The 27,821-nt window shown below is 32.3% G+C and overlaps 2 protein-coding genes across 2 annotated transcripts; one reads left to right on the plus strand and one right to left on the minus strand.

The window, feature by feature from the left end:
- Nucleotides 1-21,703: 21,703 nt before the first annotated feature.
- LOC122587108 (adenine phosphoribosyltransferase 1-like) lies at nt 21,704-23,895 on the minus strand. Its single transcript, XM_043759186.1, has 6 exons — nt 23,605-23,895; nt 23,388-23,498; nt 23,111-23,203; nt 22,151-22,300; nt 22,011-22,069; nt 21,704-21,927 (listed from the first exon to the last, which is right to left on the minus strand). Exons 1-6 carry the CDS (start codon nt 23,702-23,704, stop codon nt 21,880-21,882), a joined length of 561 nt encoding a protein of 186 aa, XP_043615121.1. The 5' UTR covers nt 23,705-23,895; the 3' UTR covers nt 21,704-21,879.
- A 1,032-nt stretch (nt 23,896-24,927) lies between these two features.
- Nucleotides 24,928-26,175, plus strand: LOC122588220 (protein ALP1-like). The gene has a single exon (XM_043760345.1). It carries the CDS (start codon nt 24,928-24,930, stop codon nt 26,173-26,175), a length of 1,248 nt encoding a protein of 415 aa, XP_043616280.1.
- The last annotated feature ends 1,646 nt before the right edge of the window (nt 26,176-27,821 follow it).

The following is a 27,821-nucleotide window of genomic DNA, read 5'->3' on the forward strand; positions in this document are numbered from 1 at the left end:
ACATTTCTAAAGTTATCAATGTCGTAATATCTCTATATTCTCTGCTAAAATATTTAATCCCATTATAACTTTTAAATCATGAACAATTGTTTTAGATATACCTTTATACAACCAACATATTTAACATTCAACCAACATGGTCTATCAACAAATCATTTTACAACATATATCTTTTATCTGCTAAAATAATTATGATATCCTCCTTACACATCTATAGCATATAATACTTGCCCCAACTCACCGTCAATATCACCACATCGTTGTTGTTATCACCACCATATATGTAGACATCATGGATTTGAAGAAGTTCGTATTTCATTTTCTTCATTTTGTCACACTCATTTAGTGTTTTAACTTAATAATTTTTTTCAATGAAAAACTATTTTACTTCTATCTTATAAACTACTTGGAGTCTCACATGTCTAGAATAGAATCTAGAACTTTCAAAATTATCACAAATATCTCCTTTACTTTATTCTAAAGTAAAACAAATCTTACTAATAAATTATTGACCTTATTGACAAAAATATATTTAAAAAATAAAAGAGATTGATTTTTGGAATTCTTTTAAGCATGTGCAAGTTAATTTTACTTTTTCCTTTAAAAAAAATCAAAATTTTGAATAAACTATTATTTTACGGTTTGTCCTTTTGAAAGTTAATATACTTAGTCTCTCTTAATATAAATGTCCAAATCTAATTTTAATCTTCTTTCTTTTATAAATTTGACAATAAATATTTCGTTTGTGTTATATAAACTTGATATATAATGTTAATGAATTGAATTTAAACTGAATTTTTTATTGATATAATTTTCATTAAATGTCATATAAAACAAGTAAAATATTTACAGCCAAAATTGTTAAAAGATAACTTTGAAGAGAATAATACTTCTTCATATATGTCACAGCAGAAATTCCATATTTTATACACCTAAATAAGTACAAATTAAATGAACTAAATAGTAGGTAGAATAGATATAGTACATATAATATAGTCTTATTGTAACATGTATAATTTGATTTACAACCATGTATAAGATATTAGGAGACATGCACCAACTCCTCTCATTGTACATGGGACTGCACGATCACATTAAAGAGTAGATATTGAAGTGCTTAATTATTGCTTTAAGTTCAGTTAACCTTCAAGATGTCAGCGTACTTTGTATGTGACAAGTGGCATGTTTTGATACGTTCATAGATATTCTCAAGATTAACTCCGCTACTTTGTATTTTCAATAAAGTTTTCTTTTTTTTGGGTATATGTCGGTAAGCTAGAGCTTATACGATACAATAATAGTAGTATAGTTTGGACTTTGGAGTTAGTTTAATCAACTAAATCAATGAGACAATAATGAGAATACGAATACGAGCTAGTTAAAAATTTAAATACTGTGTGGAAAAAGATAAGGCCTCTCCTAACGGCTCTTCGTGAGCTAGCCTCATCCAGCACCTCGTTGATAACAACATCGTTGGCAGCAAGCTCGTCAACCACCTCTTCGTCACTGCCCATCGATGAGTCGAAGAGCGAAAACGAGGAGGAGCATAAAAAGTTTTTTTTATTATTAAACTAACGGTTAGGTTTTAAAAAAAATCACTTATGTAAACCATCACTTATTCAATACAACTCAAACACATCTTTCACATATTTCTCTACACTTTATACATAAACTTTTACCAAAATACACTTTCAAACACCCAAACGGATCCCTTTTCTGGTAGTTCAAAAACACAACCAGGTATGACGTTGTTGAAGGTAAAAAACGGGTTGCAGTTACATATGTTTGACGACAACAAAAACAGAACGGAAGTGAAGGCCGTCATTAACAACATAAATGCTAAAAAGTTGGTGTTTATGGCTGAGATTGAAGCTCGTCGAGCAAAACCTAATAACCTCAACCCCTAGTACGCCACGTACATGCAGCAGGTCGACTGGTTGTCACAAGTTGTTCAGCAGCTTATTCTTGCTGATACTACATTAACGACCACGCTCTAGCACGCGTTGTTTTGGCAAGGCATTGACGAGCCACATAACGATGGTGGACGGCTAACAGGTTATGTGAGTGAACAGGGGGAGGCATATGCAACTCCTGGCGACGATAAGACAGGTTCCCCTAAACACCATGAATACATCCACCGCAATGATGACAATAGTGACGTGGACACTACCAATTTGAGTGGCGTTAATAGTATTAATTTATATGTAGTGTCTTTTTTTTTTACGTATTGTAATTTGTGTTCTTATGAATAAATGGTTGGTTTTGAAATAATAGTTTTATTTATTTTTGAATATATAAAAAGTAGAAATAAAATAAAATTGAGGAAGAGGTGTTATTGGTGGTACCTGTTTATTTTTTTAACCATTAAGTGACTGAATTGATTAGGTGACTGAATGGATAAGTAATGTCAATACGAACTAAGTCAATACAGTTGTTTTTTGTTTATTAAGTAAAAAAAAAAACAAACGCATTTGATCACTTAATGGATTAAGTATTTTTAATTAAGTCACGAATTAATTTGTTAAGTCGAAAACAAACGCCACCTAAATATGTTTAAAAATACAAACTTAGTTAAGGATTCAAATCATTTACCCTCAATCGAGATTAAGTTAATTTGTTTTCATGTCGTATGATAGGTACGTAAATTTGGAAATACTTATTAGATGCGGCTTTAGTTATACCTTTCAAAAACTATTAAAATAAAAAAGAAAAAAAAAAACATCACATGGAAATTTATAACCTAAAAATCAAATGAAAGCTAAAAAATGGATATGTCCTAAGGAATAAGAAGATACATAGACAAAACTAGCTGTGATATCTTTGCATTCATCATGGAAATTGGAACATGATGTACTTCTTCAAGAAAAATTAAGATAAAATAAGAGCCTAGAATCCCCTGGAATTAAATGTTAATAATAATAATAATGGATTTACAGTAAATAGTAGTGTTCACAGATACGCTGAACTTGGCCATTAATTGACGATTCAAACCCCTTAGATTCTGCCGATTTCTATGGTCGTTAGCCTACGCGTCCGATCCTCAGACAAGAATATATGAGAAATATAAGAGGTATATACAGAGTAAAAACAATTGAACCCAAATTGTTTAGTTAACGGGGAAAGGAAAAGAGATGAAAACTTTCCATCCTAATCACCTTTAAAACGAGAGAAAAAATCTTAAAGCAAAAAGAACTACATTTTCTCATCTTATATGAATTTTATCCTCTTTTCACTCCTCTCATTTCCACACTTAAAAAAATCTTAAGAATGAATTTTATAATTTTTCCTCTCTCCTTTCCTTAATTTAACTGCAATACTACAATAGTACAATGTGACGAGGATACGAGTATGATCATTATTTTATGAATATGTATTTAAAAGTTAATTGCAGGATTCGTCCTTATGATTTTGATTAGTCTCACTTTGAAGTAAAATTCACCAAATCAATGTTTCTACTAACTAAATACGCGTTTAAGCTCAAATTTGTGAATACACCTGTGTTTCTGATTCAACTCTGTTTGAAAGCTAGTGTTGGTGAGCTTTTATGAATTTTGTTTGTTTGAACAGATCAACAACTCGACAATCAATAAGAATGCATCTTTCGCTAATTAGTCATCTTAATTGTATTATTTTTCCACTAGATATTATTTTAACACCCATTTGTATACCATGGACTATAAAGGATACATGTTTTTGATATTCCAGGTATCATTTTAAAAGAATAAATAAATTTACTTACATTTTCTACATATGAATTATCGGAATCTTTTTTGTATATTTTTACAACTCAAATTCAGATATTAAAGGCTTTTTAGGTTGTATATATTTTGATAACGTAGCAGTCGAAGCTCATTATATATAGAAAAATGTTAAACGCAGCATTTAGGGCTGTATTTAACGTGCATTAAAGATTTGTACCTTTCATATTAAAAGCTTACTCCTGAATTTTATGACAAAAATACAGGTATTTAATGCACCTTAACTACAACTCTAAGTGTTGCATTTAGCAAAACCCATATATAACACGGGCTTAAATCTAGTTCAACACTATAGTAAATGATATTATGTCAAATTACTCTAATGTTGTTATTTAAATGTTTGAAGTTTTTGATTTGCTTTTAGAGATTAAATTTATATAAGCACTTGCAATAAATTAAGGACGATCATAATAACATGGATAATCCATTTAACTAAATTAAGCACGCTCAATCTTCCTAGTTTACTAGAAATACGAAAATTAATCGTTTTGAGTTTAATTTCATGGAAAAGAAAAAAAACATATTTAGAAAAGCCATAATTAAAAAGATAGGAATAAGATCTGGTATCTCAAGATTTGTAATCCACGGTGTTAACAGATTTTGTTCGTTAATTTATGGCCGGCTTTGCACGACTATTGCTGAAGATTTATCTATCTAAGTTTCTGAATTTTTAATGAATTGGAATCGAAGCTGTCACTTATGCCCTCCTCTTATAATGTCAGCATATATATATATATATATATATATATATATATATATATATATATGTTAAGAAAGTAAAAACGGTTGGTAGCCTTTGGCCCAAAACAAGTGTTAGAGGGTACAGCTAGTTATGTCTGAAAACCTAGTCAATTAAGATATATACTAGTCGAATAAGTGAACACAATATTAATATTAATACCTTTGATCAAGGTGATCTTACCATCCTCTGATATATAACTAGTTTAGTTTTCTCCAAAATTAAACGTATGTGGAAAATAGTATTGATTTTGGAACCTTATCGAAGCGTAGGGGACATACGTAAAAGTCTTACACGGTTTTACTCGGTGGAGAGTTAAGATGTACAAATCCACATTCAAAAGAGATATTTGGCGCAAGCTTGGAGATGGTGCTATGGTTAGGGGTTTAGAGTTGGAGTTTAGAAAATGTGGTTAGGGGCTTCTATTTCAACCGTTCTTACACAAACTTTTATTTTAAAGACCTTTCGAGACTTTTAAGAGATTTTTTGTTTCGAGACTTGTGATTTCAAATAAATAACCAAACATGACTATAACTTTAAAAGAGTTTATATTTTTAAAAGTATGAGGTTTTTAAGCTCCTAAAAGCCAAAAATCTTTTGTCAGACTGACACAATAGTCATGTTCGCTATTGAAAATAAAATAAGTGGGTGAAAAACAAAGAACCTTAGTCTCATGTATTATAGGGTTCATTGATTCGGTTTATAGTTTATTTATTTTCCTACCAACTGGGTTGGATCAATGGTTGGAGCTTATGCTTCTGGAAACAGAGGTTATGGGTTGGATCCTCATGCCCAGCAAGGCTGAAGGTCCTTTTCTACCTATGGTAGAACCTGGAAGCAGCCTCTTTATCTTTGGTAGAGGTAAGGCTGTCTACATATCAAGCTCCCCCATACACCGTCGAAGACAGTATTGGGACCAAAAACCCGTGAAAGACGGCATTGAGAGTTACTTTACTTTTTTTACTTTCCTGAACTTCGTTTTTTGATTTAAAAGTTCATTTTCTATATAACTGGCAATTAAAAGAATTTATAGACTTGTTTTTACATATTTTTATTATTAAGGATGCGACAAATTAAATATAAAAATCGACACATAAAATTGTGGGTTATTAAACTTCACACTCTTTTAGCATAGATAAATCTTTACACGCTTTTAGTTCAATTTAGTCTTTATACACATAAAAGCATGTCAAACTTTTGTATTTTGTTCACACGAACTAAAAGTGTGAATATTTATAATATTATTTGTAGCGTTACATATTTTTATTATCAAGGTTTTCTCATTTGATTCTCTTAATCTATCTATCTATATCTGAGGGTGCGAAGTGCCTTGTAAGTTATATGAACATAAAAAGCTTTATGGGCCGCTAGTTTCGGTAAAACAGTGATTTTTTACCTCATCGTCACAACCGCCATTGTCACCACCACAACCACCCTAAAACCATAATGGTGAACCACAATTTGGGGAGAATAGATTAGCCTCTAAATTAAAACAGTCTTTGGCCTTTGGAAAATTCACTTGGGTCGATCGAGTTCACTTCCTACATTTAAAGAGGTGGATTATTGAGGGGTTTTTTTTTAAGAATTTTGACTTTTATTTCAGACATCCATGTAATTTAGGAGTAGCAGTAGATTAACTTGCCGTTTGAAAAATAAATGCTAACTTGTAGTTTGAAAATCACCAATCTATATACATATATAAAAAAAAGTTCATGTAAGAAACATTTGAACCGCATTATAACGTACTCCTTGATAACTTAATATGTTCATATGTTAATCGTATATATGAACAAATTCGTTCGCATATATATGAACAAATCAAGTTATACATATTTTTACAGGTTTTTAACAAAAACATTTCTCTCATATGAACATTTTTTATGTTTTCACATGTGAATGAAACCATTCACATATGATGTAGTATAAAAGTTTGAAGTTTTTATGGTTTTCATAAATAGAATGATTCTCGTAAGAACATATATCAAACCATTAAGTGAATCTCAATTCGATTTTATCTAAACCAAATCATTTTTATGACTCGACTTAGTTTTTTCAGTTTCTTCGACTAAGTATTCAACGAAATTAGTAGGGGGTTTTCCCCCCATCGAGTATTTGAAATAGGCATTGTTATTTCGAGTGAGCTCTCTAGCGCGGATCCGGTTTAGATACGTATGCTAGATCTCTCGTTGTCGAATCGTGACACGAAATTTTCAGCAAAATTAACCTTTTTTTAAAAAAAAAAGTATTTTACTCAGTGCTCCACTCCCATGACAACTAAGGCTTCAGTTTCAACCTTCATTGATTAGCCTCCTTTAAATATACGAGTAATTTATATAGATAAACGAACAATAGTACTTGCACAATGCGGCGGTGAGATGGTGAGGGTGATAGGTCATAGGAGGTGATAAGTCATAGAGTGTGATAGCCAAATGTCTTAGCTGTACGGGCTCCGTACTCGGATTTGATAATTTGTTGAAAGTATATCCAATGACATCTCTAATGAAAGAGCATGAAATTTTAAGAACATCCATACAATTTTTACAATTTATCGATATACGTTGTTTGAGATAAAAGATTTTGAATAAATTAAAAGAATAAAGTGATTTATGGAGGAGAGAAAAAAATGAGTAGTTGAGATTTGATGAGAGAAAAAAAAACGGGTAATTGGGATTTATGGGTATTATATGTATATTAGATAGAGATGTTTAAATTAGCGAATAAAAAGGAGGGTAATTTAGGTTATTCAAATTATCTTTAGAGATTTTAAAAAAGGATAAACTGCTTTATAAGATAACAAGAGATAGTGTCTGCTCGTTGCGGCGGTGAGATGGTGGGGGTAATAGGTCAAGTCATAGGGTATGATAGTCAAATGTTTTAACCGTACGAGCTCCGCCTTCGGATTTAAAAATTCATCGAAAGTATGTCGAATGACATCTCTAATGAAATAACATGAAATTTTAAGAACACCCATACATTTAAATAATTTATCGATATACGGTTTTTGAGATAAAAGATTTTGAATGAATTAGAGGAATAAAATGATTTGTGGATGAGAGAAAAAAAATTAGTAGTTGAGATTTGAGGAGAGAGAAGAAAATGAGTAGTTGAGATTTAAGGGTATTATAAGTATGTTAGGTAGAGATGTTTAAATTAGTGAATAAAGAAGATGGTTAATTTAGGTAGTTTAAATCCTTAATTAAGATTTTAGAAAAGGGTAAAACGCTTTATAAGATACTATTAGATATAGATAAATTAGTTTTGCCGATCATGCATGCATTAGTTTAAGGCCATGAAGCGTATATATCAGGTTTACTACTTGAAAAATTCAACTAACATAAAAAAGTACGACCTGTTTTGACTTTGTTTAGTCAGATGGCAAAATTCAAATAATAATAATTCCAATAATAATTCTACCAATGATTATGATAACAACGGTATTAAGGCAAAAATTATTAGATCTATGGTTTCTTTATTCAAGCTTGAAGCTGTATATGCCCCTATATATATGATATGATTTATATCATTATATATGGGCCCAAAAACACACTCACGTGGCACCACAACTTTGCAAGACCAGTAAGGGGCAAGAGTGTAGTGCTAAAGATTGGCAAATTTGCAAGTTTCGGCCAATGACAAATTGACACGTGCCGTTGCAAAAAACTAGCCAAAACTAGTGGTGTAGCAAACAAAACTAGCCAAAACTTGTCAATTTGATAACATAGCAAAGATAATCGGAATATAAATCAAACTTGTCGGAAAAATAAAAAAAGTAACATATCATCATCGGCTAAGAACTACTTTTTCCGGCTACCTATTGCTTTAATGGAACAAAATTCGGCAACGCTACCAATGAAAAATTCAGTAACGCTACCGTTAAGTTAACACTACCTGTAGATGCAGATTTGTGTGGCAATAGCAACATACATTTGATTAACGTTTTTGTTTTAGGAATATGTTTGTAATCGTTTAAATAATAAGTCGTTTGGACTTACGTTTGTATTTAAATATTACGTTTGAACTTCAATAAGATATATGTTTATGGTTATTATTGTGTTTGTGTGTTATATTATTGTTTTGCAGGTACAAGAACGCAAAACCAAGGTTATAAGTGTCTTAGAACACTTAAACGATGGTTGGATATTATGTACAGGTCAAACAAAGAACCAAAGGGACGATCATCGTACTGACGTCATCAGTACATAGGATTACCCTTGTGCTGGTCAATTGGTTAATTATCATTTGGGCTTAATACTTCGATTAAGGCCTAAGCCCACACGAACCAAAACCCTACTAGTATAAATACAAACCTAATCTACGAAATTAGGTATTGATCAGATTGATCTTAATCGATTGTTTAACGAATTTACGAATTAAGCTAAATTGTTGCTCGTGTGATCTCCCACACGAACTGATAGCTCGTGCCCGTCCTTAGGTTGATTAATTACTCATTAATTAACAAAAGGCAATAGCAATATAGTTATCTCAAGAGAATTCCGCACTCTTGATATAACGAATCATGTCTTATTACGATCCATACAACAATAGGGTACCCTTACACTACCAAGCTAATCACAAACAAGCAATTAACGGCAATGTAAAAAGATAAATATACGTATAAGCAGCAGCAGTATAACCGAAAACCCAAGAAAGAGTTCGCCAGAAAACAAACCGTCGTAAGTAGCAGAACCAGCAGCAGCAGTTAACCATAAAACCAAGAAAGGGCTCGCCGAAAAACCACAACCGCCGTAGCAACAACAGCATCAACAGTTTCACCGGAAAACCAAAGAAAGGGCTCGCCGGAAAACCAAACCAACAAAAGCAACAAGAACCATATCGATTAAACCGGAAACCCCAAAAAGGGATCGCCGGAAAACCGAACCAACAAGTAGTCACATAGCAACTACACCCTTGCACAAGCCAAACAAAGTTTTGGCAGTCAAAAGTGAACGTTTTTTGCCGGTAAGGGTGATATATAACGTTAGGAGCATCGGCAAGTTTTATCGGCATGTATTCCAGCAATGAAGCCAAGAAAAACATAGATCTAGCCTCAAAATCGAAAACCCCTAAAAAATTTTTTAGGTTTCCGGCGAGTCGAAAAAGATTGGCACAAGAACTCAAAAAAAACGGTCACGAGTACACGTTCCCAACGTTTACAAGGATCGGCCAAAACATGCCGATATATATAGCCAAAACTAGCCGATTAAACTTGCCAAAACTAGCCGATACATGTGCTATAGTATAGCCGATGAGCTGATACTTGCCGATGATTTTTGCCGATAAAACAAACCGACTACACCCTTGAAAGTCATATTATTCACATTTCTTTTAACCGGCTTATTATTATTTTTTCACGTTACTGGTAGATCCAACTTTGATCGCTTCATTGATGGAATTTTTGAGGCCTGGCCCTCTTATCACACAATTACCAGTTTATAACCGAATACATTATCAATAACTAAAACATTTTATGAATAAAAAACCGGGGATTTTCCTCCTTAAACGTTATTCCCTTTCCTCTCCAACTGGGATGGTTACACCAAAGAGATTAATGTAGACCGGCCTATAGAAGAACTGACCAAATGATGTGATCATGAGTGCTCTTATTTTCAAAAAAATTGATTTCAACTGAATTTTTTTTGAACCACAAGTGATAGATGTTAATGGTATATATATATATCCCAACAACAACATCCAAGGTGTGTACGGGCTAGAATGTTGGAAGTTGAAACCCGCAAACTCCTATAGAACATCAGTGATAACACGTAAACTCACACATTCAAGAGGTAAATACTCGAAACTACGGGAAATATTTGATCTTGGGTCTCTAAACGAACGTCTCCCCCATCTCATTTATTCTTGGTCCTGCATGCCAAATTCATCATCAAAAATATTACTTTGACTAGTGAGTTGTAATTCCAAACCCAAACACCTGAAAATACACCACACTTATAAATTGCATGCCGATTGGTATTATCAATTATAGAAAAGACGTTTTAAATAAGTGAGAAACAAATTGAGGATATATATTAGCTTTTCACTATAGATATTTTGTTTGTTCTAATTAAACTTTTTTGGGTGTCAATCCAATAGATCCAATTTTAAAATCAGAACACAGTAATACACTTAAAAATTTTATTTTGATGTACTGAAAGTTCATAAACTAACACAGTGTAGAACTAGTTATCACTATTTAAGTGGTTAACAACACATTAATCCATTAAAATTGAGAAACTCGCATTTTTGTGCATCCATCTTGGATGCACATCTATCAAAATGGATGCATAAATTTAAAAATGTGATTTTGCCAGTTTTGACAGATAATGTATTGTTAAACACTTAAATAATGATAATTAATTATACATTTTGTAGTTTGTGGAATTATAATGTAACAAAATGAAGTTTTTTGAGTGGTCCTACATTGTTCTCATTTTAAGGGTGTCTTTACTAAAAAACTATCCAATCTTTTTATATGTAATACTCAACTCGTCTTATTATTACAGTCTATCAAAAAAAGAGGAGGATTCCCTCAAATTTTTCCAACTTGACTAGTCCCTCAAGTTTTTCCAACTTGACTAGTCAAGTTGGGAGGATCTTGACCCTTAGATGAAAATCAAGGGTCAAGATTCAATAATACTTATTTAATCTTAGCACTTGATTTTCAATCAAGAGTCAAGATCCTCCCAACTTGACTAGTCAAGTTGGGAAAACTTGAGGGAATCCCATTCCCAAAAAAAGTTATGATTTAAGAGTTCTTTTAGGATTAGGATTCCGATCAACTTTAGTCATTGATTAAATCCGATGGACAATATTAAAATATGATATTTAAATCTTGACCATTGGATTTAATCCAATAGTTAAAGTTGATCCAACTCTAATTAGTTGATCCAACTTTACCTATAAAGTTGGATCAACTTTAAAGAATCTTAATTCGTTCTTTTATTCTTCTATTTAAAGCTAGTTTCACTTCTGCTAAAACAATGATGTTAACAACTAATTAGAGGTAAAATTTATAATAACAAGGTAACTAATTAGGGTGTTTAACTATCAACACATTCCACGTACACATATTAGAACAAACTTGATTACAACCTATAATAATAAAATTAAAAATATATTACCTATAATGATACATATTTAAAAGTTTACTACTCCCTCCGTCTCATTAGGAGTATCACATTTTGAATTTCAAAGTCTAACATTTTCAATTTTGACTGTATATAATTTTGTTTGTTTTAGATAATACTTGATGAAACTTAAATGAATTGATTGTGTTTTTGAAGTGTTTTCAATAATATAACTTTTCATCAAGTTTTATATAACAATATATATATATATATATATATATATATATATAAGAGAGAGATCAAATAAGAAAGTGTCTTAAGGAAAGAAGGGAGAGAAGGTCTTATGAACCAATTAGAACGTGACATGTGGATTTAAAAAAAAACGCGGTGGCATTTTTGTAAATAAATCAAACTTTTGTCAGCCTGGGTCTGGGTCAGCTTGGGTTATGATCAGCTTGGTTTGTCAGCTTGGTTGGGTAAGCTTGGTCAGCTTGGTTGGTCAGTTTGGGTTCTGGGTCAGCTTGGGTTCTTATCAGCTTGGTTAGTCAGCTTGGTTAGCTTGGTTGGGTCAGATTGGTCAGCCTGAGTTATGGGTCAGCTTGGTCAGCCTGGAATCTGGTCAGCTTGGGATCTACATTTGTGTAGATTATGTGTAGTTTTGTGTCAAGCTGACCCAATCCAAGCTAACCAAGCTGACCCAACCTGACCCAGACCCCAAGTTGACCCAACCCAACCCCAAGCTGATCCAAAACCCATTATTTACATTTGTGTAGATTGTGTCAAGCTGACCCAACCTGAACCAGACCCCAAGCTGACCCAAAACCCATAATATACATTTGTGTAGATTAATCTACATTTGTGTAGATTGTGTCAACCTGACCCAACCCAAGCTAACTAAGCTGACCCAAGCTGACCCAACCCAACCCCAAGCTAACCTAACCTGACCCCAAGCTGACCCAATCAGACCCTGACCCCAATCTGACCAAACTGATCATGCTGACCAACCAAGCTAATCAGAACCCAATCTGACCCAAACCTGACCCAAGCTGACCCAACCCAGAACCCAAGCTGACCCAAAACCCATAATCTACATTTGTGTAGATTATGTGTAAATTGTGTCAAGCTGACCCAACCTGAACAGACCCCAACCTGACCCAGACCCAAGCTGACCAAACTGATTATGCTGACCAACCAAGCTGACCCAGACCCAAGCTGATCAGAACCTAAGCTGACCGAGACCTAAGCTGATCGGAACCCAAGCTGATCACTTCTTAAAAGTTTGATTTATTTACCAAAATGCCACCGCACATTTTTTTCATTTTGACACATGTCGCGTTCTGATTGGTTCATAGGACCTTCTCTCCCTTCTCTCCTTAAGACACCTTCTTCCAGGATCTCTACCCTATATATATATAAATATATATAAAAGGTCAAAGTTTATAAATTAAGACTTTGAATATTTCAAATAGGACACTTCTAATGGGACGGGGGGAGTATCATGTTAGTTCTACATTAAAGTAAAAATTGGATAGCTTGAAACTCGTAACGCGGTCAAACATCCAAATTTTTGTATTTCTATATCTATCTATACTTCTATCTATATCTATACTACTATATAAAGCAAATTATCTATCTCCCTTCAAGTAAGTAAAACTTTGAAATGACCATATTACCCCTCTTATTTATTCTCTAATTTAAACATCTTCATCTATATACCTATAATCATAGTTGTCGACTCGTAACTTTTGACTCGACTCGAAAATATGAATTTTTAACTTGTGACTCGAAACGTGACTTGACTTGGAACGTGACTCGACTCGTAAGAGCCAGGACAATTTACTATACTAGATAATATTATATAATTACATATATGTGACATATTTAAAACAAAATATAAGTTGATTATGTTAATATGTTTACCAAAATATTACACATTCGATACTTTTTAGTCAAAAGCCTTTAGTTATCTCTAACTTTATACTAAAAGGATCTTGAATACACATATAGTTTACAAAATAATGTAACCATTAATATAATATGTACTAATATATAACCATAGTATCAAACTACAACAATCATAAGTTTGCGACTCGTAATGACTCGGTCCCAGTTCACATTGCGACTTGTAAGAGTTAGGAGAAAAACAAGTCATCTAACGAGTCGCCTCGTTTTGGGTGTAAACCGACTCGACTCGTGACTCGTAAGAGTTTAACAACTATGTCTATAATACCTTTAATGAAATAACTTACAACACATATTTTCTAACCCTTAAATAATCATCTTAACCCCTCTTACATTACTTAATTTACAATCACTATCACACTACCATCACCACCACCGCTGCCGTCGCACATAGGCACCACCACCACCACCACCGTTGTCATACCATCGTCGCTACCATCATCACCGTTGCATTGTGCGAGCACCCATCTAATATAATCAAATGGTTATGATTATACGTGTTGAATGGCTAATTAATATGGTGGTTTGGTTTGGTAAGGATATTAATTATGATAGGTGCTCCCCCACGAATTCAAATTAAATTATATATACACTTAAAAACTAGATTATAATTAATTTAATGATGATGACGCAGTTTCTTCATTCCTTTTGTATATAAGTTAGTTTTTGCCTCCTTTGGGGGTTCCAGAGGAGCAATAACAAATTAAACAAGTGCATCAGTGCATGCCTTCTCTAGCCATATAAGAGCTGCTGAGCCCATCACACTCCAAATCTTCTATTAGTCTATTAATTACGTTAATTATTAATTAGTTAAAGAATTAGTAACATTAAAATGCCTAATTAAATATTAGCTTCGTGAATCATGCATGTTTTAGTTTAAGCAAATCAAGTTTCAACACAAAACATAGATCTAACCTAGCGATATATATATTTGATACAATTTGGTCAATAATGCAACATTTTTAATTCATAACAAGTGTCAAGTGCAATGACAGTAATCACAGCTATATGATCAAGTATTGATAATATCAATAATACAAGTATATAGCCCAATTTCATTTTGAAAAGAAAGAATACTCATATATATATATCGAATGATATTTTATATATATACTAGGTTTTTTATTCGTACCATGCGAGACTATAATTTCAAAAATGCTTTAAAGTTGACATTGATAATCGATAAAATTTGTTTTTGATAACGTAATAATGTTAATGTGTTTTCCATAGATTATTACTATGAATGGGGTGTAAAAATATGATGATGTGATATAGAATAAAATCTTATATAGCAATGTTTTCACATAGTTTTGATTTTGGGTAGGGCTTTATAATGTTTATTTAACTACTATTTTAATATATAAATTTGGGGCTTAGCTTGGATATAATTAACTACATCATTTTTGGATAAAGTTGTTTTGAAAATCAAAAGGGACATTTTTATAATACATCAATCATCTATATGATATGTGTGTGTAACTATATCTATGAACTTTGCAGTCAACTACATATTCGAGTTTCCCATATATATATATATATATTAGATAAATGCCCGCACGTTGCGCCGGCTAAACGGTGATGGTTTGAGGGATTTATGACTGGTGTGGTAATGAACTGCAGTGACTGACGACGGTGGATAGTTATGGTGAGATATGTGTGTTTATGTGTGTGTTCAGTGAGGGCAAAAGAGAAGAAAGGGAGGAATGAGGAGCGTGTAGGGTTTTGTTTGTGTAGAGAGATATTTTAGGTAGAAAAAATGCTATAAGAAAGTATATGTGTGTGTATATATATATATATGTTATATTCAACTGCATTTAGTTATAGAGAATGTCTAACTTTTTATTTTTAATTTTTAAAAATGGATGAAAATTCTAAAAATAAGTTCATAATTATAATAATAGAAAACATGTTCAAATCTTTCACATGAAACATATTAGTATGAATTGAAGTAATTTAGAAATAAATTAAATTTAGGTTCTAGTAAATAATGACGAAGCCTGTAATTTAGGAAGGGTCAAAAAGAATTTTAGCCACCCTAGTCGAAAAATGACAGTGACACAACATGAATATATATGATAAATAATAACAATATAAGAGAATTGTGAAACTACACTAAGGCAACAACAATACAATAGTTAAACAACATTAGAAAGATATCAAAGCAAGTGGATCACATTGTTATATGAAATAAAACCTATGATTAGCATCGGAAAAAAATAAAAACAACCTAAAAATATGCACAACCTAGCTATACTCTTAGTATAGATCAATATAAATAAAAAAAATACTTGTAATGAAACTAAATATGTTTTTAATCTACTTTATATTCATATAATACATTTTTTAAGAAATATACAAAATTGAAATACTACAAAACAACTCTAAATTAAAAATACAATAAAATAGTGAAATTTTTATGGCAAAAACTATACAATATATTTAGGATAATAGAACTTTTATTAATTACATTAATTATTATATTTAGTGGACGAGTTAAATTCATAAAATGAAAGTTGTATGGATTTTTTACTTTTTGTAGGAAATGGATTTGACCACCGTTAACAAATCTCTTAAATTTTTTCTAAAACCTTTTTTTCTATGTGTCATGCTCATGTTGCTTCCTACAAATGCTTTTAAAAAAATTCTGACATCATATTTGTTATTTTTTTTTCTTTCTATAATTTTATTTAATCTTAAACATTATATATTATAATTAACTTAAAAAAGATATATCTCATTAAATAGATAAATTGAATATATTATATTGTTTCCTAAATTTAAAGGAAGAAAATATAACTATATACAACTAATATATATATATATATCAATATCAATAAGTCATATAAGATTATCGTAAATTTAATATTTAATTTATAGTGTTCATTGATTCATTATTATTCATATTAAATTTCCATAAAACAAAAAAAACCTTTAGTTATTTTTTAATAAACATTATTTATAAAACTTTTAATAAAATGCTCGGGTTGAACCCGGGTTAATTAACTAGTACAAATACACAATTAAATGAGTTGTTTAGATTTTTGAAAATGTTTAAATAGGATGGGCCAAATTAATTGATAGGGCAAAATATATAGCGAAGTACGTATGATATATTAGTGTTGCCGGTAAATAAAGTCTTAAGGGTTTTGATTAAGGTGCATTAAATAATTATACTTTTATCATAAAATTCAGGGAATGAGTTTTTGATATAGAAAGACTTAACCTTTTTATATACGTTAAGTGAAACAAGAATTTTATATATCACTTTTCTATAAAAATAAAAAATAAAAAATGTGCTCTTAGATACGTTATAGGAGTGAGCAAAAATCGAACCAAAAAAACCAAAAACCGCAAAAATCGACAAAACCGAACGAAACCCATTAATTTGGTTTTCATTTTCTAAAAACCGAACGGATTGTTTTGGGTTTTGGTTTCATATATGCTAAAAAACCGATAAAAAAAACCGAGTCAAACCAAACCAAATATATTTTAATTTATTTTATATTTATATCATATTTCATTTATATTTATTATTTGTAATTTGTAAATGTGCTTATATAGTTAAGCTTTTTGTCATTTTTGTGTACAAATATGTATGAATTGTATGTTTTAAATGCAAATGTATAATAAAATCAATTCGTTTTATAAAAGTTATATCACTTTTAACACCTAAAAATTATATATAATTAATTAAAAAGCATCTCTGTATTTTAGTTTTTATATCATATTTTTTTTCTCTTAACAATTAAAAGTTAAATTTATAACATAATAAACAAAAAACGTAAAAAAAAAAAATTATAAAAAAGCAAAACAAAAACCGTAACCGATCCAAACCGAACTGGAAAACCGACAAACTGAACTGAACAAAAACCGAATCCATATGGTTTTGGTTTTCTAAAAACCGAATGGATCAGTTCAGGTTTCGGTTTTAAGCAAAAACCGACTCATATTCACCCCTAATCACGTAGGACCATTTAATTAACCTTTCCTTGCTTATTTTGGTTTTGTACAATATATACTTTGTACTAGTGATCCGGCCCGCATGATGGACGGATAGTCTAAAAATATCAATCAAAGCTAAAAAACTGAAATTCAAGTATATTAAATAAATACCGAATAAAATAAAAATAACCAAAAATAAAACATAAAACGATTAAAATAAGGCAAAAAGGTTGAAGAAGTAATGCATAAATATCACAACTTAATCAATATAAAAGCTAAAGAAGAAACAAATGAAAGTTAACTACATCTAAATATTGATTCCAGTTTACCTTTTTTTTTCAACTTCAGTTAAATAAAAAGTTTACAGCTATTTTTTTTATCTAAACTTACTACAAACACAAACAATTATTTTATAGTAAACAAGTAAGAGTTAAGCTAAAAAAAAAAGAACAAAAAGTGTACAGTATATTTGAAAAATACATACCAATTCATCAACAAAGACCGTCTCGAAAGTTTTAATTTTCTTCGTGTTGTTCTACTTCGAAATTAACCATACATGCACAACACGGAGTTGTAGATAATGGTTAACATGAGTTTGCTTAATATCTTCAAGATGAACTAATGTGGTCTTATATTTTGTTGTTGAAGAAGAAACGATAATAAACCTAAACGGACAACAAAATAAATTAAAAGAGTGTCGATCGTAGCTCTCTTTTTTTTGCCTTTTTTTTGTTTTAGAATATGTGAGGGGCTTTTTTGTAGGTTATATATATATATATATATATATATATATATATATAATAATATAATAATAATTTTTGCGAGCCTTTTTTTTATTAATAATATAAATGTCGGTCTAAATAAATATAACTATTAAATAAATATTTAAAAAATAGAGAATTAATAAAGAGAGAGGATTAGGCTCAAAAAGGGAGATTAGGGATGCCAAGTGTATCCTCAACCTTCTCTTTTAATTATATTATAGATAGATAGATACATCGTAAACATTTAAATTTTATTGATATGTGACAATTATTAGTTAGTATTGCTATTACAAAGATTTTCTTCCAAATTTCCAATAGTTTCATCCCAGGAGATGATCATTTATGAAACTAACTAATTAACATTCATTATTGTATGTAGATTACAAACATGTCTTTCGATCACTTAGAATACCATTATTCTTCACACTGGAACTGAAAGTGACACTACGTACTCTGCAACTCTTTGAAACTCTTTATGGTCACCCCAAAATATATATACATAATTGAAGATACTCATGAAATTAAGAATTGATGTCAAAAATATGCTTGGCTGACTAAAATTGGCTTCAAAATGCGTATTTATTTATTCAGATATAAATTAAATTACAGGCCTGCGGAGATTGTATAATATATATTCTTATTAGATAGATTGTAATTCTATTGTGATATTAATATTTTTATTAAACATCATGCAAGAAATATTGTCTAATACTGTTGATTACAAGTATGGGTTTATAAACGCGTATAGTGCGTAATTTTCTTTGGGGCTTCTTGCTAAAAATTCTGTCAACTAAAGCATAAATAGTTGGTGAACCAATTTTTAATGCAAATTGATACTATAATTAACTAGATACAATATTTCCTATTATAGTTCAATAGTTTGAACACCAGTTTTACATATGGGAGGTCTCGAGTTCAAGACTTGTGAATGACATTTAAGGGAATTTCATAATAAAGTATTTCAGTGAAGCAAATTTGAGTCTAGTAGATGGGGCAAGGTTTGATCTCAATTAAATGTCGTGCCTTTGGACGGTTTAGTTGAGAGTTCCTCCTCCTACTAGGTATTGAGGGTGAGGGGGTTCTCTAGCACGGATCCGGTTAAGACAACGTAAGTTAAATCCCCTGTTATGAACAAATGATCTACCCCTTTTAAAAAAAAACTAGATACATAATATACATGGAAAATGAAAAAGAAAAACTCTCTAGAACCGCGCCCGAAAGTTGAATAATTGCTTACCTTATTAATTCAGGGTATCTAGATTTTAGACGCTTAGTTAAAAGAATGTATCTGAATGTGTATACAGGGTAGGTTCATTGGACAAGCTATTAGTTAAGAAAGGAAACTAGGGTTGCGATTTAGATCAAAAGGGAAAAATAAGAAACGAAAGAAACCGGATTTTACTAAAATCATTAAGTAACCTTTTGTTAAAAAATTGTGACGCTTAGTTAAAAGAATATATCTGAATATACAGGGTAGGTTCATTGAACAAGCTATTAGGCCCATTTTTATTTTAAGAAACGATACTAGAGTTGCGATTTAGATCAAAAGGGAAAAATAAGAAATGAAAGAAACCAGATTTTACTAAAATCATTAAGTAACCTTTTCTTAAAAGATTGTAGAGAAGTTACACTATGAAGCAAAAGGTGTTATGTAGTGTTTTTACGTGTGATTTAGAACAATTAAAAGATAGAGACGAAAAAAGACATCTGGTAAAATTCACTTATTAAAATTTTGTAAGACTATGAGGATTTTAGGCATTTTTAGCTTGATTGGCACCCCGATTTCATGTTTGTCTCGACCATTAACTAATTATTAATAAAAGAATTGTCGCAAAAAATAATTTGGACAAGAATATATTGTTTTTGTCTCCTTTAATTCATTTTCACAAAATGTTTAAGTTAAATGATTTATCATTGGGATTAGTTTCCTGAAATGTAATTATCTTTGACCAAATGTCTATAGTAGGAAATAATTAAAGTTGTGTGTATTGTATGTAAACAACTTAAAAAAATGTTTATTGTATGTAAGAAAACATACGTGGCAACCATCTACAGGTGCCACTTGTCAGATTTTAATTGGTTGAAACAAAATTCTTACATACAATAAACATTTTTTCGAGTTGCTTACATACAATACACACAACTTTAGTTATTTCCTACTATAGACATTTGTTCAAAATTTCTTACATTCTCGGAAACTAATCCCTTTATCATTCAACTTGAGTTATGTTGTTTCAGATCAGTTTATAGATAGAGTCATAGTTATTTTGTCAAGCATTTAGGTACAACTAAATGTTACAGCATACAAATCCATATAAAAAGCTCCTATTTCTATCTTCCACTACTTTTGCCATAATATCGTAGTCGATTGGTAATGTGAAGTTCAAGCCACTTTTGTTTCGAAATTTGATTCGTATCTTATGTTTTCGAGAGGTGGGAACAATTCAACAACAAAGCTTCGAGTTGTTCAACTTTCAAAATGGAGCAAGCTTTTCATGGCCGGGCAGATGTAAATACATCACGGCAGTGTTGGATATCTAAAGCACGCGTATTAGGAAGCATTTTTATCAGGGTGATCTACGTTGTTAACAAGTTCACGTTAATGTATCTATTCATACCATACTGTGTCTGTAAGTCAAGATTTATGTTTTGTAGTTGATTTGCTCTAGCAGCTATAAATACAATATAACCTCAACTCAGCTTAAAAGATTTTATTTAATACTGGTTTCATGTATCGTTGAAACAAACTGAACCATTTGGCCGTTAGGAACTATTGATAACACTAGATAAAAAGAGAGTGTGTGTCTCGGTACAAGGCTCTTCAAAAGAGTGGTTCACAGATTAAATTGGGTAAAAATTGCAAATTCGTGAGCTACTGACGATGGTGCATCAACGCACCGTCATTGCAATTTGCTATCTTATGGTTTAAATGAAGATTTAAACCTAGATATCTGTGGCCGATTTTTATCAACACACGCCAACAATATCAGTCACGTGGCTAACTTTTCCTGAAATGCATTCTAGCAGTTTCCAGAAATTAAAATGGAAATCTTTCAGAGGTCTCTCTCTGTTTAGGTAGGCTGACTGAGGATTCGCTTTCTTTGTAGAACCGGCTGTTGTGTGCCTTGATGGCAAAATGAACTATTGATTGGGTCACTAAAGCAGGGATATTAACAAAACATGTTTGATTTAAAACCCATGATAATGCATACAGGCATGGAGTGAATGCCTGATGCGTCCCGAGAATATGATCTCAAATTACAAAAACAATATAACTTATTCAGGTCCAAACAGATTTCATAGATATACACTAGCTAAAAATATAAATTATCAAGCATGTTAATTTTGATATTCCTGATGGGTGTAAAGGTCATGCTACTCGAGTGTGTTACAAAAACATGTAAATCACAGAGCAGACCTACAATAATGCATACGGATCACACATTATCAATTTAATTACTTTATACAGTCACAAGTCTAAATGAGGGTTTTATTTAAGTTTAATAAAGCCGAATAACACTCATTAATCAAAGATGGCAAATTCCACGTGAGTCTTGGAATCATAAGAGTACAAATTTGAATACTGGTTTAATTAGAACCTATAACCAGTAACAGCAATCAACGCTTTTAAGAAATAATGACCGTCACATTCAACTTACGAGCACAAACAGTGGCTTGTCTCCTAATCGGTCCCGGCCCTAAAATCAAGAAGATCGTATCAACTAATATCAAGTTAACTAATGGCTATTGATAGTCACAAAAAAAAAACAGAAAGTTGTACCTTAAGATCAGGCAATTCAATAACGCAAGCACACTCGACAACTTTCACTCCAACCCGCTCTGAAATTCAAAATAAAACCAAACTATTAAGAGTCTGCAAAGTGAAAAAAGAGGGTGATGGAGGTAGCACAAAAACATTACCAAGTAGACTGATAGCGGCACACAAAGTTCCACCAGTTGCAATTAAATCATCTATTACAAGAGCACGTTCTCCTTCTTGTACAGCTCCAACATGCATCTCAATTTTGTCTGTGCCATACTCCAACGAATACTCTTCTGATATAACAGGTCCTGAGAAAGTTATCCAATGATCAGCACATGATATAACCATACAAAAACCTGAACTTATTAAGTCTACAATCTACATATTGACACCTGACCGATGTTATAATGACACTATCATATACATGTCCGAAGACATAAAAAAATCCCCTGAAAGGATCGATATTGAACAATCACTAGATTCTCTCAAATAATATACTTTCCTGGCTACACACTTCAAAATATCCCTAATGAAAGTCATAACTTGCTAATCTAGAATATGTTTTGCTTGCTAACATGTTCAAACAACATGATGTGGAAGTCTAACTTTGAAGACATAAAGAATTATGTAACAAGGTTATAGCTACGACTACTTTGCAATAAACGAGAAGTAACTAAGCAACTTGACATATATAGTCTCCAGCGATGTACTTCCATCATGCTGGTAGAAGAAAAAATTGCATACTTCATATGAAGAAGAAAAAGATATCTGTACCACTTAGATCTCCCAAATTTAGAATTAAGGAGCTCCGAATAAGAATGTGCCCCCAATCCCCTGTCACACCACCCCGAGAATATCCATATGTAAGAGCATATATCCTATAAGGAAATAACTTGACTAACTAAACACATTATCCCGAACTAACCAAAAAAGCTTCTACAAAATTCTCCCAACATAATTTTCTCAATATCATTGATATAGCTTAGCCTACCAGTTTGCATATACAAAAGATAAAACCATGTTCGATTTCGCGAGCTGATCAGCCGCACACGACCAAGACACATATAAGAAAAAAAGACTAGAAATTGACTATAACGAAAAAAAGAGAAAAAACTAACCAGGAAGCTTGTTTGGTTTTCGCATAGGAACAAACTTTGCACCAATAGCCAACGCAATTGGGGGACCAAATATGAAACCTCTTGCTTCAACACCTGCAAATTATTATTTATAATTATTATTATTATTTAAAACAGAAGTCAACTGTTACTAATCCGAAATCAAAGTAAAATACATGGAATCCTAGCCTAACTACGGATATCAATCTGTAACAAATATTTATTATTATTTAATATTTATAGCTACAAAATAATGAATATATATATATATATAATATACCAGCAACAACGGAGATATTTTTATCTTTGTATCTCTCAACAAACAGATCAATTGTATCCTTAAACGCAACCGGATCAAGCAACAAAGTTGTTATATCCTGAAACAAAATCCCTAAAAAAAAATCCAAAACTTGAATTATCATAAAAATAACTATAATAAAAAAGAAAACACAAACACACATACAGAGGTAAGTGTGAGTAGGTGTGATTGACTTTACCTGGTTTGGGGAAGTCTGGAATGACGCGAATAGCGGAAGTGATTCGGGCGATGCGATCGTCTTTAGCAACGACGTCGTTTTGGTGACTAGCAGCCGCCATGAGAGAGAAGCAGGTTGGAGGATTTGGATCGGGGGTGTGAAAATGGCGGCTGCCGGTGAAAGCGGAGGAGATGGAAATAGAACGGTTTTTTTGGCAAGTGGGTGAAGGGGAAAAGAGAGGTTTAAGTGGATTGACCAAATTGCCACTATCTAAAAAGAGGTTTTGGGGGTTTACGATGACGACATTGGAGGCTAACATTTTTTATTTTTGAGTTTGTGTGATTCATGCCTGGAATTTGTTACCGTATTTGATTGGAAATGGACAAAAAGGGAATTTCATTTTGTACACACGGGATATTTACCCAAACCGGTGAAACCAGTATACAGTAGATACAGTACATTATTATTTTATCTTTTTTTGGAAAGGCACATTACATTATTATTATATCATTCATCGTTAAACCCTACTAGCCTTGTATCCGCGCGATGCAGCGCGACATAAGAAAAAAACGTTGGTTAAGTAGTTGTACCGTGTTATTACATGAATGTATGATTTAACTCAAGCGTTTTTTACCGCCGTTGTTTTAGAGTGAACGTTTTTTATGTTGATTGATTATTAAATTCGGTAACGCATGTGGGTTTTTTTCTTTTGTATACTATGTGAGCAACTTATGGGAAGGGAAGTGACAAAAGCGTAAAAAAAATTTTAAGGGTATTTTTGAAATTCCAGGAATAAAGTGTTTGATGGTAATATAGATTAAAAGAATAAATTGGAGATTTTAAAGGTAGAGTATTAAATTTTAGTGGGGTAGTTTGTTTATATAGATAATATAGATGAATATCATTTAACTTTATTTATCTCTGTTAGTCTACTACTCTACTCCATCGTAAAAAAAGTCCCTTTTTTTTAAATGATATATGGAGTATGGTTAGTACATGGTGCAACGTTGGTCCCATTTGTGTTTCGTCAGTGGGGAAAGAGTGGGGGTCGGTTAGGACTCGGGTTCACCGACCACGATCGGCTACACCGTTTCCAGTGATCGGCTAGGACTCAGGTAAGGTGTTTTCGGGTACCAGTTTGATTAAAGAAGCCGAGAGTCGTGGTGATGTTTTGAACGTTGGAAGATGTGGACCCCCCCCCCCCAACGGCTACATACTCTTTTATTTAAAAAAAAAACCCTTTTCTCCCTATATGTACATATACTACTTTTTATATTCATTTTAACACACACACCAAACACAAATATCATTTTAACACACACAAAAAAAAGCCTTTCTCCTAAAATGTCTAGTTCATCGGAATCTCGTTGTGTCGTTGTCGGATCGGATTCATCATCCGAATCCGATGGTATGTTCTTGCATAACGCACTTCAGTGGATGGAAGACACGACATCTTCCAACGCGGTTCAAAACCGTCGAACCATAGAGCGCCAGCGCGAAATTGGTCATCAAATTTTACTTAATGATTGGTTCGTTGATGAGCCAAAATACGATGACGCTTACTTTCGAAAGAAATTTCGAATGGAAAAAAGCATGTTTTTGAAAATCGTCGACGACATCGAGGCTAATTTTCCATATTTTAGAGACGGGTTCGATGCACATTGGCGAGGCAGTTTCAAACTGCTCCAAAAAGTCGCATCGGCAGTACGCCAACTCGCAACGGGCAATCTGCCCGACGAGTACGATGAGTACTTACACATGGCCGCGAGAACCGGTCGCGATTCTCTTGATCATTTTTGTGACACCATCATTAAGTTGTATGGCCGTGAGTACTTACGTAGGCTTACCCAACACGACGTTGCTCGTATTTTTCAAGCTCACGAAGAGCGCCATCACATGCCGAGGATGCTTGGTAGCATCGATTGTACACATGTCGAGTGGTTAAATGGTCCAAGACACTTGAAAGGACAATATACAAGAGGCGACCATGGCGTTCCCACTATTATGCTTGAGATAACCGCTTCTCAAGACTTGTGGATTTGGCATGCTTATTTTGGTGCTCCTGGTTCAAACAACGACATCAACGTGTTGAACCAATCCGACTTGTATCACACGGAGGGAAATGGCACGGCCCTGGATACTTCATTCGTCGTTAATGGTCAACAGTACAAACTCGGTTATTATCTAACCGACGGCATCTACAACAAGTACTCGACGTTTGTTAAAGCATACCCGTATCCTACTGACCCGAAGGAGAAAAGATTTAAGAAATTACAAGAGGGGGCGAGGAAAGATGTGGAGCGTGCTTTTGGGGTTCTAAAAGGAAAATGGAAGATTCTTAGACGCCCTCTTCGACCACTGATCAAAGATAAGATTGGTCATTATGTTTACGTGGCGTGTATTTTGCATAACATGGTGATAAAAGGTGATGGTCGAGCTATCTCGCCAGTTCACATCATGGACCAAACGGTCCAACCGGTGTGGAACGATACATTTTACGCGGAGTTGCTAAACGAAGACATCCATCATCGTCTTCGTTATGACCTCACTGACGATGTGTGGGCTCAAGACTTGGGACATCTCAACGACTAGTTTTTTTATTTTAAATAAGTCTAGTGTTTTTATTTTAATGTTTTTTTTATTATGTATTTTTTTTTAAGTGTTATGTAATGTTGTTTTAAGTTTTTAATAAAATGTTTAGTTAAATTATTGGTGGAATAAAAATAAAAAGAAAAAGAAAATGAATTTGGGTAAGTTTAGTGAATTGGGTATGTATTTCCAGTGATTTGGGTAAGGATTAGGTAGTTGTAAGTTGTAAGGTTTTGATTGGAGGAAGGATTGGGTAAGTTAACCAAATTGGCAACCACTCCTTCCCCCTAAGGATCTCATTGAAGTGTGCGACAAGGTGGGTTGGGTAAAAAGTCAAGAAAGGTGTTAAAAACTTTGTTTTTGTTAGGTGTTGGTGTTTGTGAAAGGTTAGGAACGCGAAGGTATTTGAGCAGGAGACAATTAGTTGTGATAAGATTTTCTATGAGATAAAGGTGCTAGGCTTTTTTTGGTACAAATGTAGATTAAAACAAGGTATTATTAGTTGGGATGATTGGATCAATTTTAATGTAAGTTAAATTGTTGTAATATTGACACTATTTCGTAATTGTGGAGTAGGATGATAGTGGAAGATGATAGTGGAATGACATATACTTTTCAGAAAAAAGAAAATTTATGCAGCCTTTGAACTACCGGATTTGCTATTGACATTTTATATTTATCTATAATCTATACACCTAATAATAAAGCAAGCCTCTATTTTATTTCTATTAAACTTTCAACTTTTGATATGACTATAATAGCCTTAAATAGAATCAAAAAATTTCACACATATCTCACACTCCACGAGTGCCATTCTGTGGAAACAAATGCTTTGTTTTTTGTCTCACCCCGTATTACCATTCGGATTTTACCACGTCGCAACCCTTTTTGGTTTTTCTTGCGCAGCTGCCTGCCAGTCGGTTTTTTTTATTAAATAAAACATATGTGTCTAATATGCTAAGGTTTAAGCGGGTCTACCATTATGTATCACTATTTTGTTTAAATCACACTTTTCTCCTTTGTGATTTTAACTAATATGTTGAAAACTTAAATTCAATTATTTTTTATTGTACTTTTCTCCTTTGTGGTTTTAACTAACATATTGACAACATATAAATTTAATGTATTTGTTACTATAATCTTTTAGAAACGTTTGTAGTATTGACTTTAGGCAGATATGTATTTCATATGTCAAAGCTTTTACTAACACATATAGCTACATGTTATCTATAACAAAATCTAACCACAATAATTGATACTACGTAATGCACAAAAGTAACCTAACGTGGTTTTGACCTTATATATTTTTGAAATAAACTTATCAATGACATAATGCTTTTTAATTAAACGGTTAAAGATTCAACTTAATTACATAAAATGACTCAACCTGAAATAATAATATAAGTAAATAAATCGAAATTTTATAAATTATACTTAGAAAAATACGGCTAATTTTCGCGAAAAATCAAAATGTTTCAAATCAAGAAAAGACACTTGGAATGTTCTTAAATTGATGTAAATAGACTACTATGCGAGTTTCAGGACCCGAAAAGATCAAACGAAGCCTCGGTAAAAACTTGTGAAAAATTATAGAAGAGCACGGCTCTTGTAGGTCGTCCCTGAAAACAAAGGCCGTCCTTCTGCAGTTT

Source organism: Erigeron canadensis, chromosome 2 (genome assembly GCF_010389155.1).
Source record: "Erigeron canadensis isolate Cc75 chromosome 2, C_canadensis_v1, whole genome shotgun sequence".
NCBI classification, from domain to species: Eukaryota; Viridiplantae; Streptophyta; class Magnoliopsida; order Asterales; family Asteraceae; genus Erigeron; species Erigeron canadensis.